The 18,079-nt window shown below is 51.9% G+C and overlaps 2 protein-coding genes across 2 annotated transcripts; one reads left to right on the top strand and one right to left on the bottom strand.

The window, feature by feature from the left end:
• Positions 1–9,747, top strand: COCSUDRAFT_19229 (antiviral helicase; the record flags this gene model as incomplete). The annotated part of the gene is made up of 19 exons (XM_005644133.1): positions 1–297; positions 579–740; positions 1,009–1,188; positions 1,503–1,712; positions 2,111–2,283; positions 2,332–2,394; positions 2,702–2,922; positions 3,213–3,369; positions 3,808–4,021; positions 4,573–4,770; positions 5,197–5,388; positions 5,490–5,564; positions 6,189–6,332; positions 6,676–6,780; positions 7,551–7,658; positions 7,887–7,988; positions 8,287–8,412; positions 8,951–9,112; positions 9,520–9,747. 19 exons carry the CDS (start codon positions 1–3, stop codon positions 9,745–9,747), a joined length of 3,117 nt encoding a protein of 1,038 aa, XP_005644190.1.
• Positions 9,748–11,051: 1,304 nt separating this feature from the next.
• On the bottom strand, positions 11,052–17,737 carry COCSUDRAFT_44499 (hypothetical protein; the record flags this gene model as incomplete). The annotated part of the gene is made up of 14 exons (XM_005644134.1): positions 11,052–11,189; positions 11,551–11,635; positions 12,123–12,214; positions 12,964–13,170; positions 13,882–14,024; positions 14,397–14,516; positions 14,802–14,923; positions 15,331–15,450; positions 15,686–15,762; positions 15,915–15,988; positions 16,382–16,554; positions 17,000–17,154; positions 17,412–17,529; positions 17,727–17,737. 14 exons carry the CDS (start codon positions 17,735–17,737, stop codon positions 11,052–11,054), a joined length of 1,635 nt encoding a protein of 544 aa, XP_005644191.1.
• Between the last annotated feature and the right edge of the window lie 342 nt (positions 17,738–18,079).

Genomic DNA, 18,079 nt, shown 5'->3' on the forward strand with positions numbered 1-18,079 from the left:
ATGGTCTGCCATTGTGCAGGGCCTTCGGCAAACGGCACAACAGAGCCTGTGCTGCAGAATGGCACACATGCCGCCACAGACACAACTCCTCTTCTGGGGCAGCGCTTTGTGCCGCCTTCACCTGCAACCACCTCAGGGAGAGAGCTGCAAGGGAAGCAGCACACCACAGCGTGGGCAGTGCGCGGGGGAGTGGAGGATCTGGCAGGGGACTTTGAACGGCTGAGGCCCAACATGGCGCACCACTTCCCCTTTGAACTGGACAACTTCCAGAAGGAGGCCATTGTGCACCTCGAGAGGGTGAAGCTCTCCTGCTTGCTCACATTCAGACTTTGGAAGATTTCCCGCAGATGGCATGATCATGCATTGGCGTGCATGCTGCGAAGAGGAGATCAACTCTGGCAAATATTTATCGGTGCTTACATGCATGCATGCGTGACTGGTAACCATCAGAAGTTCCAGGAGGACAGCACAGGCTTCAAGGACGTTTATGGGTGCTTACTTGTCTGCATGCGTGACTGGTAATCATCAGAATCTCCAGGAGGGGAGTGCAAGTGTTCAAGGGAGTTTGTGGGATGCAGGGACACAGTGTTTTTGTGGCGGCGCACACCAGTGCAGGGAAGACAGCCGTGGCGGAGTATGCGCTGGCGCTAGCAGCCAAGCACTGCACTCGCGCCATCTACACTTCCCCCATAAAGACCATCTCCAACCAGAAGTTCAGGGACTTCAGCAGCGACTTCGAGGTGTGCGCCGCACATAGTCAAATTGCATTATTTTCCCAACTCTGAGCTCTTCCATGACATGTGTTCTGGCATAAATACACTCAGACCATCTGTAGATGCAAGACCTTTGTCTGCTTGAAGGCAGGTATCCCTCTCGAGATTAAGTGGTTCTCTTTGCCAGGACGTGTGTTGAGTGCAAATTGTGCAGTAAAGATTGGGGCATGCACTCCTGATTGGCAAAGTTTGCGGTCTCAGCTGACATGCATGAGGTCGGCACATGTGCGCGCAGGTTGGCTTGCTGACAGGGGACGTGAGCATAAAGCCTGAGTCGCCCTGCCTGATCATGACGACCGAGATTCTGCGCTCCATGCTGTATAAGGGCGCCGACATCATCCGTGACATCGAGTGGGTCATCTTCGACGAGGTGCACTATGTAAATGATGCCGAGCGCGGCGTTGTTTGGGAGGAGGTGCGCTGCAGACCTTCCCAGGCTCCCTCCACCTCCAATCTATCTTGAGAGAAGTATTGACCACTCTGCGTCCCACATGTGGAAATGCACACATCCTTTTGTTGAGCAAGGTTTTTTCTTTGTGCCTGCATAAAGGATGCCCGCAGGTCTGCTATTCTTTGCATCCTTGAAGGTGGAAATCATCTGTGCATAGTGATACTTGCGCTGCAGTGTGCAGTGATTTGTGTCGGACAATGTGTGATACGCATATTGTGATACGCATATAATTGGATGCATATCAAATTTCTTCTTGATTGCATGCCATACCTGCGCAGGTGATCATCATGCTGCCGGCGCATGTGAACTTGATTCTGTTGTCGGCCACGGTGCCGAACGTGATGGAATTTGCTGACTGGGTCGGCCGCACCAAGCGCAAGCGCATCTACGTCACCGGCACCACCAAGCGCCCGGTGCCCCTGGAGCACAACCTGTTCTACAACGGCGCCCTCTACACCATCTGCCGCGCCAACACCTTCGCACCCGAGGTGGGCTGCTGAATGTGCCTCTGCCCGCACACACTCGGCTTGCGAAGATTGCATGACAGCGTGGAGGGGGTCCTGTTGAGTGGATCTCCCTGTGACTGCATGTCTACCTGGCATCAGTGAGCTGGTCAGTATTCCTAATTTTTCAGGTTCATGGGTGTCTGCTCATTGACTGTGCTTGAAGTTACTGAGAATATTCCATCCTAACCCTCAATCCTACGTATTCAGGAAAAGAATAAGCACATCATGCTCTGTACTGCCCTCCTGAGGTACTAAATGTTAACTATTGCCAACATATAGGAGTAACTTACATTGAATGCTGCAGAACACACAACAAGCACTCGAGCTTGTAGTCATCCAGGTGGACAAGAGACCCATCGGATCATTTTGCTGCGCTTCAGGGAGTAGCGGCGGCGCGCAACGCATGGAAGAAGAAGAACGCAAAGCCGGAGACGAAGAAGGACGAGAAGCGCGCGCGGCCGACGGGCCGGGGTGATGGTGGCGGTCCAGCCCAGCGGGGCGGCCGGCAGCCGGCCGGCGGGGGGCGCGGGGGGCGCGGCGGGGGGTCCCAGGGGTTCATCACGAGCCAGATGCAGCAGGGGCGCGGCGGGGGCGCCAACAGCAACAGCGGGCTGCGCTCGGAGAAGTCCGCCTGGATGGCCCTTATTGATGACCTGAAGAAGAAGTGAGCCCCCTAAAACCCTAAATAACAAAATAGCCTCACCAGCTGATACCCCCTGCTGCATGGATCACAAAATCTTGCATTCTTTTTGGTCACTTTTGCCAAACACTCCGGCAAACACGCTTGGTGACAGAACAGGCATGATGCTGCAGCAAAGAGCAGCACTGGTGAAGCTTGTTTATGAGGTGATGCTCTGATGCACTTGTGACTATCGCATCTACCATCAACAGATGTAGGGGGGACAGGAGGATGTGTAAATTTGAGAGCAAAGCTGGTGCAAGTGTCTCATGATTCTGTGGGGGCGTGGCAGGGCGCTGCTGCCAGTGGTGGTCTTCTGCTTTTCCAAGAAGAGGGTGGACCTGCTGGCGGACAACCTCAGCAACCTCGACCTGGCGACGGCAGCGGAAAAGAGCGAGATCCAGGTTTTCTGCGAGCGCGCGCTCGGCCGGCTGCGCGGGGCGGACCGGGAGCTGCCGCAGATTCTGCGCGTGCGCGAGATGCTCAAGCGCGGCCTCGGCGTGCACCACGCAGGTGCGCGCACATGTCGCATGCACCCCTCCGTGCCTTTGGAGTCTCTGTTTGACTTGCAGGAGTGCATTGCCTCTCCAGAGATGTTGCCAAACTTGTCTGTGCTGCGACAATGTGACCTGATCGTTGGCGGGAAAGGTACAGACACACGTGCGTTCTTGGACTTGGCAACTTCTGAAAAGTCTCGTCCTCTCAACTGCCTTTTTTTGGAAGTAGGATAAATTAAGATTTTTGGCCAAAATGTGGAGAAATATTTCCTGGTGAAGAAAATGAAAATGGTGCCATGGTGGCAGGTCTGCTGCCGATAGTGAAGGAGGTGGTGGAGATGCTGTTCTGCAGAGGCGTCATCAAGGTGCTCTTCTCCACCGAGACTTTTGCCATGGGAGTCAACGCCCCCGCACGCACCGTCATCTTCCAGTCTCTGCGCAAGCACGACGGCAAGGAGTTTAGGTGGGGCCTGCATTTTGATTTTGTGGAGTTTTGCACCATAGGCATTGTTGCACACAGAATTTCTTGGCCTCCACAGTAATGATGACAGAATGATGTGCATTCTGAAGGACCTAGGTTGGATTTCTGCAAGGGAGACTTTCCGTTACTAGCCCTGGGTAGCAGATTCCTTTTGGATACCTTCCCTTGTGATACCCTCCTCATTGGCGTTCCACATAACCGCACTGAGTTCCTGTTTTGCTGTCAGCTTGGCACCCCTCTTCTTGTATGTTCCTCTTGGTCTGAGGTTGAACCCGACAATTGGTGATTTCCTCAGGGTTCAGACCTTGGATTGACACGGCTAGTGTGTCATTCAAATTCGTACTTTGTTTGCTTGCCTCCCTCTACGTATCACTTGTGGGAAAAAAACCCAGGTGAGGTGAAAGAGGAAGCTTGCTGCAGGAATCTGCTGTCGGGGGAGTACACCCAGATGGCGGGCAGGGCGGGCAGGAGAGGGCTGGACCCGGTGGGCACAGTCATCATCGCGTGCTGGGATGACGTGTACGAGGAGGGGGAGCTGAAGAAGCTGCTGACTGGGCGTGCGACTAAGCTGGAGAGCCAGTTCAGGCTCACCTACTCCATGATCCTCAACCTGCTGCGAGTCGAGGACCTCAAGGTGGGCGCTCACTGAACTGCAAACAGAAATTTGTTGACTATCAGAAAGCAGCTTGCAGGGGTAGCTCTCCGCATGAGGAGTCTGAAGGCTGATGTCTTTTCCTGGAGGCTACATCCACTAGAGAAAAGCTTTCCATCTCGTTGTGGCTGTACCCTTGGGGTAGGAAGTCAGCCCTCATACGCTGCTTTTGACACGTTTCTAAACATAAAAATCCATAAATAGTCCGACTCGTCCTGCAAATCTGGTATCTGTGCGTAGCGCTTTTTCTGAAGCTCTTAATCCTGGTGCACAGAATTTCAGTTAAAAATATTCATGACCTTGCTTTCCTGCAATATCAAGGATAAAGGCTGAGAATCCTCTCCTGGAGTATATCCACTTTGAAAACCTTTCTCCTTCTCCTTCTGGCTGGACCAGCGGGAGTGGACCTTAGCCGTCATGCGCTGCTCATAGCTACTGACAAATTTATAATGGACAACCATGTGATCCCATCTGCAAGCAATAGGTACCTTCCGCATGCAGCAAGATATAGAGCTCTTGATGATGGTGTGCAGGTGGAGGACATGCTGAAGCGCAGCTTTGCAGAGTTCCATGCGCAGAGGGCGGCACCGGAGGCGCTTGAGGGCTTGCGATTGGGGCAGCAACGGCTGGCAGCGCTTCGCGCGCGCCCCTGGCCATCCAGCTTCCTTGGCACCTGCCGGGAAGCTGTCGAGCAGTACTTCTCCCTCTCGCAGCGCATCGAAGCCCTCTCTGTCGAGCTGCAGGTGCCAGTTCACCCCATCAAATTTCCCTCCTCCTTTTTGGTTTGGGTATCCAACTACTGGGGGTTGTGCAGACCTCAAAATGGGCGGAAGAACACGAGTGGTTGGTGCATCTAGAGCTGCCTTGCAACACTTAAGGAATTCGGATTGCTTGTTGTGAAAGAGGATGACTCCGCAGCAGAGTTGCATCTTTCTGACAGTGCCCAGGCGCTGGACCTCTTCCTGTAGAGGAGAACCTTAATTGTTGCAACTCACAGTGATGGACACACAGTGCAATAACAGCGAATTAACAATCTAGGATGGCAATCATATTAGTGGTAGTAGGAATGATACCGGCTTTGTATTGCTGTGTATTAATGCGTGAATGTCCTACAAATATATCTATCAGAATCACAATAAAATTAGTAAAAATGACAGTCAAGAGATGTGCAGGAGAGCGTGATGGGGTCTCGGGCGGCCAGTCAGGCGCTGGTGCCGGGAAGGGTGGTGCTGGTGACTAACAGGAGCACCGGGCTGCCAGAGCTTGGCGCTGTTTGTGGAGCCCCTGCCAGTGCCAGCAAGGGCATCCAGCTTGGCAACACTGTGAGCTCTGGTAAGCAGCAAAATCAAGTTTCTGCTGGCATGTGCATTGCTGTAGTGTAGTAATTGGCCGTATACTTGCACAGATGCATGACAGAAATGTAGCATTCTTTGCCCAAAACATGCTTCAGGAGAGCATGAGAGATGAGAATGACCAGACCAACTTCTCAGGGAAGCGAAGTGACCATGTAAATGTAGACCCCGGAGTGCAGCTTTTCATCTGGACTCCTTGAGGCGTTAGCAAAAGATTGTAGAGTAAAGGCTGCTTGTTCATGCTTTGCCAGGGCCTCAGGGGAAGCAGTATTATATTGTGACGCTGCACAGCGCGAGCCCCTTGGATGAGGTGGAGGAAGCACAGGGTGCTGCCTCCGTCGCTCCTTCGTCCGGCGGCTTCCAGATGCCTTCTGGGTTCAAGCTCAAAGTTGCAGCTCTATAGGACCTTCCCATCACAGTGCCTCAAACTTACGTTACCAGACCAATGCTTGCAGCCCATCTCCCGATAAGCTGTTGCATGTTGGCGAGCTGATGATGCAAGAGCTCGATGCAAGGTGATCTGCATCTGCTGATACTTGATGTTGACGCAGCATGTAAATGTGGGGTTGCATGCAGGCGCGCTCAACAAAGGGGGACCTGTTGGCCCAGGGCCGCTGCCGAGGCGAGGAGACCTCGGCGATGTGAAGTATATCTTGCAAGAGGTGTGCCTCCCTTCTTCTGTATACTGGCAACAAAGATGTCTGTGTAGCTCTGATTGCCTTGTAAGTATGCTCAACAGCACCAATCAAATATGTAATTTTCAGTTGATGTTGCAAGGATGACTCGGAGTTGGTGAGATGGCTTGTTGGAGCATGCAGGTGGACACCAGCCGAATAGAAGCCATCTGCAGGGCCAAGGTGAAGCTGAACCCAGACAGCGTGCTGGACCCAGAGGCCACCCAGGGGCTAGCCCATGTGGTCCGCCAGCTGCAGCAGCTGCAGGTGAGTTAATTTATCTTCCCCTTACCTTGCATGCAAACTTTAGCAGCTGAGAATAGCTCTGTATGCAAGATAACAATGTCCTCCCTTTTGCCCACCCATTGGCAAGCTTTCCCGATGCCTTTGCACGCCAAGTTTGCTCACTGTGCTCAGCCCTGCGCAGTATGAAGACATCCTCCATTTTGCACATCCATTGGCAATCGTTCCTGTTGCCCACCTCACGATGGGTGAACAGCAATTTCTCCTGTTGTTGCTGGTAGAGAGCTCCTTCGGCTGCAGTTCTGAGGGAAAGTTTGGTCAGATGAGACTTTTGGTGAGTATTTGTTGTGTGCAGGAAGAGGCACAGGCGGGGCCTGAGGGGCAGCCAGCGCTGATGGACCCAATAGCAGACCTCAAGCTCAATCAGCTGGACATTGCAGAGGCTGTGCGCGAGCGCCAGCATCTCCTGCAGGTATGAAACTCTGATGATCCACTCTGCCCAGGGCTCACATTGTTGGGGATGCGATGCCATTATTGTTTTATACTTACACGCTGTTGGTGGCCAGAGGCAACGTGCGCAGACAAGCTTCATGTGAAGTGTGCCAGAATCCTACCCCTTGATAGGCTCACCAGATCCAAACAAGACCCAATCAATCAAGGACACAGTTAGTATCGACAATAAGAGTTTAAATATTGGCCCTGTAAGCCTTCTTTCCTCTGCCGTGGGCATGTATCCGTCCGACGAACGCCCTTGGGCTTGCATTGCTTTGCAATGCGTGGATGCAAGGCCCGTTCAACGAACGCCCTTGCCTCCCAGGGGTTCGGCACTTCACTGAACGGGACAGGGCCCCTGCCCGTCCAACGGAACGCCTTTGGGCGTGGGCCCGTTCAGAATTAATGGGCCTGTGCAATATCCCTGCCTATTGCTCACTTCCTGGGACTTCATAGTGCCTGCCATTCAGGCAACCAGGGATTGCGCGAGAGGCTTGTGATGCTTATGTCTGCTCCTGTGATGTCTAGCTGCTCTAATGCAGTTTTGTCACGTATGTGCAAGCCTCGTGTGATCTGCTCTGAGCAGTGAGGCCAGGCCGTGACCATCTTGTCCTGGCGTGTGATAGACTATTTGGAGCTTCCAAATGCTTCCAGGAGCTTCCAATAGCAGCTGACACACGCAGATTGTGTAAGCTCTGCATGGTGTTCACATGGGCTGAGTCATGGGCTGAGTAATGTTGCATGGCACAGGCAAGGAGCAGCATGGCGTGCCACCGGGACCCAGGCATGGGTGAGATGTATGCAATTGTGCGCTCCGAAGCTCTGCTAGCTGGCAGACTCGCTGCACTTGCCCACCAGGTAACCCAATCCCATGCTTCGGTCTCTTGATACTCTGGAATGTAATTCGTAATGGGAGATTTCAGAGATTTTGTGCCCCAGCCAAAGTTGAGCCTTGAAAAAGCACCTGCACCCTTGCACCTTGCACCTGCACCCGGATCTGTATCAATTTGCAGAAAAGGACATCTGTTGTTTGCTTTGAGTAGAACGTTTGAATGCAAGCTTTGGAATAACCACTTTTTCCCACAGGTGAGCGATGCCAGCCTGGCACAGATGCCTGAGTTCAGGCAGCGGGTGGATGTCCTGCGGCGCATGCACTACCTGGCAGAAGACGACACTGTGCAGATGAAGGTTCGCCTGTTTTGCCTGACGTTCGCTGAACTTGCCAGTAGCTGGCACACGTGTGAAGTCCCATGGTGAGCTGGAGACACTGTCGGCCCTGCTCCCCAAATGGAGTAAGCAGAGGGTCAGCATGCACAAGGCAGTGTGGCATGCTTTGTGAAACTTGAGGCAGACCCTGCGCTCGTCAGCAGTACTGCAATGACGCCTCCACAGAACTCGAGAGAGCTTCAACATGTCATAGTAGTGTCATAAGAGATCTTCAAGAAGTCTGGGGTGTAAATCCTGACGGCGGAGGGGTGCATTGCAGGGGCGGGTGGCATGCGAGATCAACTCTGGCGATGAGCTGGTGGCCACGGAGATGATCTTTGCTGGGGTGCTGACAGAGCTCACGCCTGAGGAGGCTGTGGCTCTGCTATCAGCACTCGTCTTCCAGGTGCAGCTTGTGCCTGCCCTCGCGATAACACTTTGGGGAATATCATTGCATCAGACTTCTTGGAGACAATGAGCTTTGACCTGGCCGGGCTACTTCTTGAAGCTTCTTTAGCAGCAACTGTCAGACAAGATGCTGCTCAAGATGCTGCAAGGCTCTGGATCGCCAAGAACAAGTTCACTGTCTCTATGAAAAGCTCAGGCTATTACTTCAGTCCCTTGTCAAGTGATGTCTCACAGCACACCCAACCGGCACCTGTGCAAAAGGACTCATTGACCACGTGTGAACTGACTTCATAAGACGCGGGACCAATTCTGGTGTCAAGATGCCGGCTTGTCCCAAGACCAGCAAACCAATATGAGCCTTTAGAACACCTTGAGTGCTGACTCAAGAGAATCAGATTGGGACTTCAGATCAGTTGCCTGGAAGCAATGGAATCTCACCCTTCCGCATGTCTGTCAGTCAGTCAGTCAGTGAGATTTCATGTGGACAGACGTGTGGAGGTGGTCTGTAATGATGTGTGCGCATGCATGAACAGGAGAAGAGCGACGTGGAGGCGGCTGCGCCAACAGAGGCGCTGGCGGACGCATGCGATCACGCAGTGGCGCTGGCTTATGAGGCCGGCCGCATGCAGCAGGAGTGTGGCATGGACGTTCTGCCGGAGGAGTACGCGCGAGGCGCCCTCAAATTTGGCCTTGTTGAGGTGCGCCCATTCACCTCATGTCTGAAGGCTCAAGGGCTCTGGCAGTGTTGCGCCGCTGCTGTGCCTTGAATGCACACGTTGGGGCTTGCAGACCCCTAGGCTGTGCTTTTCAGTTGAGCAGAGTAATCCTACTGTTCCACATTTGGAGCGGCTGAAGAGCGTGCCCTCCAATGTTGTGCACCCTTTCCGAGCATTTGGAAGTGAATTGACTGGTGTCGCATTGAGGCAGGCTGGAACAAGTCGCATGTCCTTATCGGCTAGAGCAGATAAATAATTTGACCGGTCATTGGGTTGGATCTTGGGGTATCACTCCAACGTCCCCCCGCCTGACAGCAAACAGACATCTGTCCACAGTCTATTTTAAAAGTTAAAATTTGAATTTGTGCTGCATGCGGATTGGTGCGCAGGTGGTGTACCACTGGGCGCGCGGCGTTCCCTTCAAGGACATCTGCGCGCTGACAGACGTGATGGAGGGGTCAATAGTGCGCGCCATCGTGCGACTGGACGAGACCTGCCGGGAAGTCAAGGACGCCGCCAAGGTCATGGGCAGCACCGCGCTCGTTGCCCAAATGGAAGCCGCCTCCGCCGCCATCAAACGCGACGTCATTTTTGCGGCCTCCCTCTATGTCGCCTGATGTGACCCACTTCTATTGGCTGCTTTTTCTGCTATCCCAACGCACTTAAGTTCGAGCTCGAGCTTATTGCAGTAGCAGCCTGAGTGTATGAGGCCTGGTGCCAGTAGCTCTGGTGGCGACTCTGCATGTCATCAAAATGATATATCATATCTGCGGCCTTGCTCTATGTTGCCTGACGGCAGCACCTCTGGTGGTGGTCTTGCGTGTCAGCCAATGGTGATGTCATACTCACAGCCTCGATCTACTTGGCACAACGCCATAAGCTGTGATGGTGGCTCTGCAAGTATTCCGACTTGCGAGTCTTGTTGTCAATTGGGTGTCTGATGTTTGCAGCCTGGCTCTATGTTGCCTGAGGGCAAAATGAACAAGAGGAACCAACGGGAACCAACAGTTGAACCACAAAGAAGTCGCGTTTTTACAAATTGGGTGGAGTGACAAGGCACCTGCACACGGAATAATGACACCAGCAATCCCAGCATGGAATCAATACATATTCCATCTCAGTACTCATTTGAGCGATCTGATAGGAACCTGCACAGTATCTGCTGGTATGTCGCACAGTCAAACATACAGCAACAGCAACAACACCATTGTTCGATGTGAAGAAGACATCTTTAACCTGTCTCTTGAATCTTTTGAAAGCCTTAGGCAAACATGTCAGGGATTGCCACTAACATGGTCCCCACAACCGAGAATGGACCCCGCCCCAATTTTGAATTCAAACATTCCCACTTGTAAACCCTAAACTGACATATTCTGGACACCCAGGCTTGCACAGAGCCACATAAGCTGTACCGCACGTTAGGTATGTGAAGCAGTCATTTTGACACACGTTGTAAAGCTATATCAGCAGCCTCAACAGAGCTGTGGCAGCATGCTATCCTCACCATGGTGCCATAATTATATAATAATTGCCTGCACTCGGGGACGCCACAGAAATGGCCACACTGTACGAAGCAGCAGCGCTAGGGCACAGATGACACCTCGATATGCTCATCCATAAGACAATCAAACACCCTCTGGAGTCTCTTCCAGATAGCAGCCACACAGGCTTGCCCTCCCAGCCGAGACACATTTGACTAATGGTCTGTCTAATCTGACCCCAGAGAGAAGGGACTCAGTCAGCCCACCCTTGCTCTTTCACACCCGTGCCTAGTGTTGTTATACGGAGGGTGCAGGTTCCAATTCAGACCTCTGACATCAATAGCTTGACTTTCCAGGACTTGCACATACTTATGCCATTTTTGAGTGGCCTAATAACGAATTTTCAAAATTTGAATTCGTCAATTATGTCAGCCTGCAGCCTACAGAGAGGTCTGAAGAGTGGTGGTCGCGGCCTTGGAGGTTCCAGACATCACGGTTGGCGTGTAGGGGGTCATGTCGCTCATGTTGAACATCCACTTGGGCACGATGCAGTGGATGCCCCAATTGCCATCCACCACCTGAGCCACAGAAGAGAAAAATGCTCATTATTCTATTATTAATATGAGTGTTACACATTTTTCCTGCAGGAGGCAAGATGCGTCTGCAGACAAGCAGCACTCCATTATATGGATTAAATACCTCTATATCTCTAGACCCACACGTCCTACGTATTCATGAGCAATGCGCATGTGCACATTTTGAGTGGAAGCCAATCTAGCACACTTGAACAGCGGGCTGGGCTTGTTGATGACCATGCCGTATGTGGCAGAGCAAGGCCAGAGGCTTCATGCAGAAGATGTTGCTGTTGCAACACAGCCAACTCGAGAGGCATTGTGTACAGGAATTGAAGCTCCAAAGAAAGCTGGTTTGAGGTGTCACCTGGTCAATGCCAAAGTCCATGCCGACAGTGATGGCTGTGATGGCCTGATCCTCTGTCAGGTCAAAGGCCGTCATAATGAAGTCCCTGTGCCATAAATAATCATGATGTCAGCGCTGAACCCACGATAATCACCGGCCACGGCCCTCTTTGAGCATTCTTCAGCCTCTGCCCCGCACACTTTGAGAAAGGAGCGCAGACATCAAGGCAGAGCGAGTGCCAGAGCAAGGAGAAAGGGCTGCCTTCCCCTTGTGGACCAAATGCATGCAAAAGGCAAGACACCACTGGCCCAGAGTGCAAGATAAAGCATGCAAAAGTGTCATTGAAAACATTAGTCATTTATTACTCGCTTTTCCTACCAAGAGGTAAGGTGTGTCTGCAGACAAGCTACGAATAAAAGCTGCCCAGATTCCACCCCTTAACGGATTTGCCAGATCCAGGCAAAGACCTAATGAACCGTGGGCATGGTGCTGAGTATTTGCACCGCTTTCAGCCAGCCGGGGCCAAAAATTTGAAAACACCAAGGATTACAAAATGACCGATGGCGGTGTCAGGTGGATGCAAAGAGTGGTACCTGGTGTTGTTGTAGGCGACTGTCATTGCCTTGTCCAGGCTGGACTTGGCGTAGACATCTGCGAAGGGGTTGGCGAGCTCCTTCAGATAGTCCTGCACCCGAGAGAGACAGGCAGCACGGTCATCAATTGTGATATGTTGGAGATTGTGATATGAAGATGGGCAGAGACAGACTGCCTACAAGACCAATGAGCCTTGATTGGCTCCCAAAAGGTCTCTAAAATGTAACGATAATCGTTTTAAAGTGATGATAATGATTAATGAATAATGATGATGAATAATGATGATGATGATGAATAATGATAATCATTAGAAATTCCATTCAATCAATCAATCAAATCAAGGGCTTTGCCAGGAGCAGCCTCAACACTTCAAGCATGGCATCAGGGCAGAGAAGCCAGGCGCATATTTCAGGCAGAGGCTGTGTGAAATACTCTTCAGACGAACGATAGCCTGCTCGTGATATGCCACAAGAATGGACGGGACCAACCGAGTAAAGTCTAGTCTGAATCTGGCTTTTCAGTTCCACGGAAATCTGTCAGGCGGACATGCAAGCGAGGTCACAACTGATAATATACAAGACCTGCCCAAAATAATTGGGTCGTATAGAACCCTGCACCGGCGGCCCCCGGGTATATATGACCCAGAAGGGTGAGCGCACAGGATAGGAGAAAATCTGCTGACCCCCTGGATACAGGGGGATAGGATTATGAAAATTTGATGGTTCTGGGACGGGCCAGGACAGGCCAATCAAGTCAAGAGTGAAGGCTAGATATACAAGGCCGTGCGAGCGCCAATGGAAGGAGAAAAGCCCATTGTCAGGGGAGGTCCAGGGGCCTCACATTGTTGGTAAAGCCGTGGACGACGAATTCGTTGGCGTTCTCCAGCAGCGGGAAGTTTAGCTTGGAGACCATTTTGGGCAGAGAGCCCTTCTTATGCAGCGTGATCTTGAGCGTGGCAGTCAGCGATGTCTCGATGGCGGTTCCGTCCAACTCGCTGTCCCCCTGGCTCGTGTGCGCGTCTCCCAGAGACAGCAGAGCGCCCGGCACCTGTTGTGCAATTAATACAAGAACTCTAAGCTCACGGCCCAGACCCACTGGATTTCTTGTTGTAATGCAAATGCATGAACACACTCCCAGCACACGGCCCGACATCAGCAGAATGTCTTGTAGTGTATATTCTGCCGAATTAAGAAGCAAAGGGAAGAGGCAATAGAGATATCATGAAGCACCCTCAGCACACACGGCCCTGGATCTGCCAATTTCTTGAACATGCCATATGCCATAAAATGCAAAGGAAAAGAGACAATAGAAGGTTTGCACGTGCACCTTCTGAGTGGTGTAGCCACTAATGTAATCATGCAAAGCATGGAGGCACTCTTTGCAGATGACCCCACTTCTGCTTATTCCTTTACTGCGCTGTGTACCGCAGGGCGAAGAGAACAAGAGAACAAGAGGACATCTCAGGAGCAACTTCCAACTGGTGCAGCCTCTCAAATATGATGCTAAACCACCCATCCCAGCTTATTGAATGGGTCCAAAAGATATAAAAAACGATATACAGTATAAGATATAACAAGCTAAATATAAGAAATATAAAAAAATGCAAATTTCAGTTCCCTGAAAATTGCCTGCCCGCTGATGACTGCATGGGACATGGCGCAATCATCTGCATCTCTGAGAACTGTCACCTGAATATTCAAACCGAAATTTGACATTCGGACATTTGAATTTCAAATTTCAAAATGGGGAAAAACAGACCTGCACGGGGTAGTACATGGTGGCACCCTTGCCGATGCGGCGATCGTCGATGTTCCCTCCGTGGATGGCCGGGGGGACCGAGTCCACTGTGCCGGGGTAGGAAGACGCCAGGCCCATGTTGCCGATGTGCAGGTTGATGGGCACTGCAGACAGCGCATCAGTCCAGTCAGCACCCGGAAAAAAATCCGACGCCCTGATGATGCCTGAGGCGTGATTTAGGAGGCAGAGGTCAAGCATGCCAAAGGCAACTGCCAGTCAGCACAATGTTCACACATATCACACGGCAGTTAATGGGGCCCCCACATAGAATATCGACAAGCCTGGGCTGAAGCAAGACAAGGGACAAGCTTTGCTGCACATTGAGATACGGGGTCTTAGAAGCAGTAGTGCACAGGATGAAGAATTGTTGAAAGGCCACTGTGAAGATGGCACGATGCTAGGGAATTGGTATATTGTGTACATTGCCACATCAAGTTGAGCAGAGGCGCAGGCACAGGCTCAGCGAGGGCGCTCACCCTTGAATTTGCCGCGGATGCTGTAGTCCTCAGTCTTGGTGGGGTGGGTGGTGACGATGCCCGGGTACCAATACCCCTGCCATGTCTGACTGCCGTTCACGCAGGGCACAACGTTCTGCTCTGCACAATCACAATCCACAGCATGTCAGGCAATTGTTACTCCAGCTCGCCAAACATTGACCAATCACGTTGACCATTCACATACACCCCTTGCATGCACAGCATGCAAACGGCAGCAGATTGCATCAGGTATTACACAAAGTCCAGTGCAGGGCAGCAGGGCGAGTTTTTCATGCATGCAATAATGCATGCCAGGGAGGGTTGCATTCGAAAGACAGGGGCGCCAAGGAAGTATTGTATTCCTCTGGTTATTAGTAACCAGATAAAATATTGCATGGGGCGCACTTCTGTAGGTGCGGTCGTAGTTGTTCCACTCGTAGACTCCGTTTTCGGCGCGGGGCAGCGTTCCGTAGGTCTCTGTGCAGGCAGTTACGGGGCCAACATAGCCCTTGGCAGGGTCGTTGTATCTGCACATGCCAATATACCAGTGTCAATTTTATTTTCAAATTCAATTTCATTTTCCTCCATTTACACTGTAGAATGTTATAATAAATCTTACATGCTGTTGCTGCCAGAGGCAGGGTGTGTCTGCAGACAAGCTGCAGGTGAAGGCATTTTTCAGTCAATGCAGGACAGGGAAAAACCTGTTTGCAGTTGTAATACAGTGCCTATTTCTCTTGAGTATTCTCGCCTCTGACCCAGCAATATGTGCGCAAAAAGAAGCAAGAGAAAAGCCCAAGAAGAAGCAGGCCCGAGTCCCTGCAGCTTGCTTGAAACGAGTCAATGCGGTTGTCAGGCTTGTGCCGTAGACAGTGCTGTTGAGTCCCTATCAAGTGCAGAGTGAACAGGGGCTGTGTAGTCAATGATTAGTCACCTGAACTGGTAGTCGGGCACGGCGTAGAGGAGTTTGTTGCTGGCATCCTTGATGAGCTCGTAGATGGTGATCACCTCGCGCTTCACTCCGTCCAAGAAACCCGCGCGGAACTGGTAGCCCCTGCATGCATGCAAATCTCTTCTTCAAAATTTCTAAGCACACCTATGCAGAGCATTCAGCGCTCTTGCTGACTGCCAAAAAACCCAACAACATGGGCAGAGCCTGAGGCTATCTCCTCATCCAGGCAAGATCACAGTCTACAAATTCAGATATTGATTTGAGATTTAGAAGCAGCACATACCTATATGCAGGGGCTTAGCATATAAAGCACCATTGAATTTGGGGAAAGGCGTACCAGGAGGCGGCTGCATTGCTGCCGTAGGTCTTGCCAGTGCTGGGATTCACGCGAGGCACCAGGTCAACAATCTCCACCTGTGCAGTAATAATGGGTTAGAACATGCTAGTGTTCCAACAGTTCTTGGACATGTGTCCATAAAAACGTGGGTGCAACCTGCACAGGCATGCCCGCAATTTCACCGTCGCATGGAGTTTGAAGCAGAAGAAGACAGTAACGTTGAGTGAACCTGCAGGACATCGCCGGCGTCCGCACCGCACACATAGATGGGGCCGGTCAGGATGTGCACTCCATCTCCGTGACCTGCTCCAGCACAGAAACATTTCACAACACTAGGTTGAAATAATTGCATGGCGCACACCGGCGCCCTTCTTTCTATGCGGCCGTCCTCCTCATGGACCAGAGTGCACCAGGCAGCTCTTCCTTCCCCTCGAGGACCTTGCAATGTCTGGCACCGACTAAATCGCATCAGACCTCCATTGTCCCGGCTGGCGGGGGCCGGTGCTAACACTGAGCCCCGTGACCACGATTGATTGGTTCCTGCTTAGATCTGGCGAGTCCAACAAGGAGTACGACTCTGGCAGCCTTTTTCTGCAGCTTGTCTGTAGGCGCGCCTTGCGTCTGGCAGAAAAGCACGTAATAAAACTACTGAACCACTCCTCTCAGTAAGCAAAATAGTAATCTGCAAGCGCGCACCGGTGCGGCCGCGGAAGGGGACATTCATCTTTGACTGGGTCCATGTGAAGACGTCCTCCATGCCGGAGTCGCCCTTGACCATCTTCTCGTAGTCATCACCCGCGTGATGAGTTGCCATCTCCACCATTACCTCATCCCCACTCATTATCACCGCTGCCGGAGCCACCGCGCCGCTGCAGACCAGCAAACGCCAAAATTCAGCCTATGGCTTCAAATTTAAATGTGGATGTGGATTTCCTGCGCAGGAGCATGGGGCAAGCCGCCTCCCCCAATGCCTTCAGGTCATCGAGAGAGTAGAGTAGATTCCGGATTGACTGAGTGCCTTGAGCAAAGTACTTAATGTTGTCATTTTGCGGCCAGTCAGGTCATGGAAAATCCAGGAGCAATGCAGAAAAAGCAATTACAATCATCCATTTCTGAAACCCGCATTGCAGCAGCAAAAGAAGGGGGGAAAGTGCTTTTGCTGCATGCAAGGACAACAGAATCTGCCGCCTCAAAAGCTCCGCAGTGAAGGCCCAGCAGTTGCAGATGCAATTACACAGACCGGCCTCTGATGCTGAGGATAAGAGCAAAGAGGAGAGGGCTTTTAAGACAGAGGAGAGGGAGTAAAGGACGCACTAGAAGTAGCCCCAGTGGACAGTCTGGGAGGACAGGGAGATGTGGTGGGTGCCGTTCATCATCATGCCATCCTCCTGCAGGCGCCGGCCGGTGGAGGCGACAGATGATGACGAGACCTTCATGCAGCTGGAGGGAACAGTGGTCAGTATTGCCGGCTGCGCAGGGCACACATGCGTGAGATACACTCTTTACCGTTGTTAAGTAATTCACAGTTGTAATGGACCTGATTTCTGGATGTCCAGCAGAGCGTTGAAGGGAGTTTTGGTACTTCTGCAGCACCCTGCCAGGCTGGAGTTGAGCATAAAGAATCTTCAACTAGCTGCAGGCTGACAAGGCTGTAGCACGATGAGAGGATAAAATGGCAACAAAATAAGCTAGGGGCAGCATATGCAAGGTGGCACGTTTGGCTTACCATCTTCTTGGCCATGCTGGGCCCGGGGGCCATCCCCATTCCAGCGCCCATGGCCATGCTAGGAGCCATCTCCATCATAGACATGCCAGGAGCCATGGCCATCTCCGTCGTGGCGGCCCTGCATCACGGCAGACACATGTGATCAGGTTTCTGCCAGGGAGTCCCAGAACGTCGCAAACGAAGGCCGAGCATTCGATACTTGAGTCTGCTTAGAAATGTGGTGTGGCCAACTTTCAGTAGAGATGCATTTGCAGGGCGGCAGTTCCGCCACGCTGCCATCACCGCATTCAGTGTCATCGGATGTGGCTCAAGTACCTGCCAGTCATCCGGAAAATAGCCGCAATGACGGCTATGTACCATTAAGTGACACTCCTGTGGATTGTTAGAGCCGCTAGAGAAAGGTATTGCGCCTACACCTTGAGCTTCCCCACGGATCCGAGGTAAACCCTCGCAGCGATTGCAGCATATCGCAGCGATCTAAAGCCAGATTTGTATATATATAAACGCATGTATAAAGATGTTATTATACAGCTACAAGCCGCCTACAAGCAGAGCCGTTATACCGTTTTGTTAGGGGTGCGCGGCCCCGGCGATCTCGCCATCTAAGAGAATTTATCAAGGCCTGCCCGTCAGGACATGGGAAAGGCTATATGTTGAGCAACACAATG

Source organism: Coccomyxa subellipsoidea, assembly GCF_000258705.1.
Source record: "Coccomyxa subellipsoidea C-169, whole genome shotgun sequence".
Classification (NCBI taxonomy): Eukaryota; Viridiplantae; Chlorophyta; class Trebouxiophyceae; family Coccomyxaceae; genus Coccomyxa; species Coccomyxa subellipsoidea.